At 39.9% G+C, this 3,442-nt stretch overlaps 1 protein-coding gene across 1 annotated transcript; it reads right to left on the bottom strand.

Moving 5' to 3' along the window:
* Positions 1 to 1,249: 1,249 nt before the first annotated feature.
* LOC133255215 (olfactory receptor 4F3/4F16/4F29-like) lies at positions 1,250 to 2,651 on the bottom strand. Its single transcript, XM_061429758.1, has 2 exons — positions 2,647 to 2,651; positions 1,250 to 2,219 (listed from the first exon to the last, which is right to left on the bottom strand). The coding sequence occupies exons 1-2, from the start codon at positions 2,649 to 2,651 to the stop codon at positions 1,250 to 1,252; spliced, it is 975 nt and encodes a 324-aa protein (XP_061285742.1).
* Positions 2,652 to 3,442: the final 791 nt, after the last annotated feature.

Genomic DNA, 3,442 nt, shown 5'->3' with positions numbered 1-3,442 from the left:
GTATGAATTCTAAACCTGTTGATGCAAATCCTTCATTTCTTTATAAGAGAATATAGTCATATAGAAAGCATTTGCCAAACTTAAATTTAGTTTGCAATTCATTCAAATGCAACAGGAATAGTCATGCCAGGAGAAGGAATGGGAAGAACCTGGCTAGTCACATGTGGAAATAAGAAAGTATCTGTAATAACATAGGGATTAGATGACCTGGAACATAGTATGAAAACGAGTCAAAAGGTAAACCTTGTGATGCCCAGCCAACACTGTCCAGATAGAAGTCCTGACCTAAGGATCTTATTTTTCCAGTGTGATGGTAGGCATATCCTAGTGTGGGGACATAGTCATTAAATATCAAAATCTGATATGATTAAATATTTGTATAATCCAGCTAACTCTTCTTGCTCTGATTCCCTGCTCATTAATGTTTATATCACTGTTTAACTTCCCAGAAAATTTCCTACAGTTGTGAGTTACATTTATGTGTAAGTTCAGGCCACTTAACTGATTTTTCTATGACAAATTAATAAATAGGCATCTTGATGTATATATTTCCATGTAGTATTGCTTTATAAGTGTCAATTGACAATCCTTTATATAACCCACTCTGACACTGAAGAGACAATTTTGAAGTTTCGGTTCAGTTCAGTTGCTCAGTAGTGTCTGACTCTTTGGGATTCCATGGACTGCAGCACACCAGACTTCCTTGTCCTCACCAACTCCCGAGCTTGCTCAAACTCATGTCCATTGAGTCTGTGATGCCATCCAACCATCTCATCCTCTGTCTAGAAGTCTGCTGCTGCTGCTGCTAAGTCGCTTCAGTCGTGTCTGACTCTGCGACCCCATAGATGGCAGCCCAGCAGGCTCTGTCATCCCTGGGATTCTCCAGGCAAGAACACTGGAGTGGGTTGCCATTTCCTTCTCCAAGGCATGAAGTGAAGTTGCTCAGTCGTGTCTGACTCTCAGCAACCCCATGGACTGTTTAGAAGTCTAGACCATAGTAAATCCATCAGATAATGTGTCCTGAAAAACAAGCAATTGGCCTTCCCCAGAAGATACTTTTTACCACACCATATACTTCCTCCAACCATAGTCAGTGACATGGTTTCTCAGTTAACATTTGTAAAAGAATCATATTATTTTAATCTGGGTCATCTAAACGTGAATATAGTACTAGAAAACTCCCAATATTAATAATAGAAGTATAATATCACTCCAACTCAGTAAAGAGACTTTATAATACTTTGGGCATTTAAGAAATCCTTCCGTAAATAATAAATTGACTGCATACTTTCTTCATTGCCACTTTCATTTCTTTGTTCCTCAATGTATAGATGACTGAATTTAAAAAAGGGGTGAGAACTGTATCAAAAACAACAAGGAATTTGTCTAGGTGTGACGTGGAGTGAGGCCAGATGTAAACAAAGATGCAAGGACCGAAGAACAAAATCACCACCATGACATGAGTTGACAAAGTGGAGAGGGCCTTAGACGAGCTACCTGAAGAGTGTTTCCTAACAGTGATGAGGATAAAAATGTAGGAGACAATCAATATGAAGAATGATCCCAGGGATATGAATCCACTGTTGGTTGTGACCATAGACTCTAGCCTGAAGGTATCTGTGCAGGCAAGTTTGATGAACTGAGGAAAGTCACAGTAAAAGCTATCAATTATATTAGGGCCACAGATTGGCAATTTTACAACAAAACCCAGTTGAACCACAGAGTGAATAAAGCCAATTATCCATGCAGCCACAAGAAGCAGAAGACACATTTTTCTGCTCATAATAGTGAAATAGTGGAGAGGCTTACATATGGCAACATATCTGTCAAAGGCCATGGCGATAAGAAGCACCATCTCCACACCACCAATGATATGGATGAAGAAGATTTGTGCGATGCAGCCTCCAAAGGAGATGACTTTATGTTTTCTAAAAATGTCATAAATCATCTTGGGAGAAATTACAGAAGAAACTCCCAGGTCAGTGATGGAGAGGTTGGCCAACAGAAAGTACATGGGGGAGTGTAAGTGAGGGTTCCTCATCACAGTGAGAACAATGAGGGAGTTTCCTAGCATGCTGGCCATGTAAAAGACGGAAGAGAACATGAAGAGGAGAAGTTGGATCTCCCAGGAATTGGTGAGTCCCAGGAACACAAACTCTGACACCATGGAGTGATTCATTCCATGAACTGATATATCAGTTAGAATGTTGAAAAGGAAACTAAAGAAAAAGAAAAGGAAATTAAAATATTAATAATTTTTTATATTATTAAATATAATAATCACTTATTCTAGGATATTCACACTCCAAAGACTATAAATCTCCTCAATTCCTTCTCAGGACCATATAATTACTAAACAGCATTTTTCCTGTGGTCATCTAAAGTAGTTGGGTCACTTCCATGTGCAATGTTCCTTTCACCACAGCCTCCAGGACTACTCATCTATAAATAAGAGAATAGAACAAACATGCTAACATAGTAGATGTCCATGGTCAGACTTGGAGGGGAAGGGACAGTGGTATAGTGCACCACAAAGAGAAAAAGAAGAGGTAGAAATGTCCTTTGCCAGAACACACATATTCCATTTTTAAATTGTTCATAAAGCAATCCTTCAGCTATTCAAGTTGTGTCATTTCTTAACCTCACCTCATCTCTGGCACATACTATGTGTCTTGAATCCTTTTATGTCACTACCTACAACTACATTTGCCATTCACACAAATCACCTCAGATATGCAGATGACACCACCCTTATGTCAGAAAGTGAAGAGGAACTAAAGAGTCTCTTGATGAAGGTGAAAGAGGAGAGTGAAAAAACTGGCTTAAAACACAACATTCAAAAAATGAAGATTGTGGCACCTGTCCCCATCATTTTGTGGCAAATAGATGGGGAAACAATGGAAACAGTGGCAGACTTTATTTTTTGGGCTCCAAAATCACTGCAGATGGGAACTGCAGCCATGAAATCAAAAGACACTTGTTCCATGGAAGGAAAGATATGACCAACCTAAACAGCATGTTAAAAAGCAGAGACATTACTTTGCTGACAAAGATGTGTCTAGTCAACTATGGTTTTTCCAGTAGTCATGTATGTATGTGAGAGTTGGACTATAAAGAAAGCTGAGTGCCAAAGCCTTGACGCTTTTGAACTGTGGTGTTTGGTAAGACTTTTGTGAGGCCCTTGGACTGCAAGGAGATCCAAGCAGTCCATCCTAAAGGAAATCAGTCCCGAATATCCATTGGAAGGACTGATGAAGCTGAAACTCCAATCCTTTGGCCATCTGATGCGAAGAAATGACTTATTAGAAAAGGCTCTGATGCTGGGGAAGGTTGAAGGCAGGAGGAGAAGGCAACAACAGAGGATGAGATGGTTGGATGGCATCACCTACTCGATGGACTTGAGTTTGAGCAAGCTCCGGGAGATGGTGATGGACAGGCAAGC

Source organism: Bos javanicus, chromosome 10 (genome assembly GCF_032452875.1).
Source record: "Bos javanicus breed banteng chromosome 10, ARS-OSU_banteng_1.0, whole genome shotgun sequence".
Lineage (NCBI taxonomy): Eukaryota > Metazoa > Chordata > Mammalia > Artiodactyla > Bovidae > Bos > Bos javanicus.
Note: the sequence above shows the minus strand (reverse complement) of the source record. Positions and strands in the feature narration are given on the sequence as shown.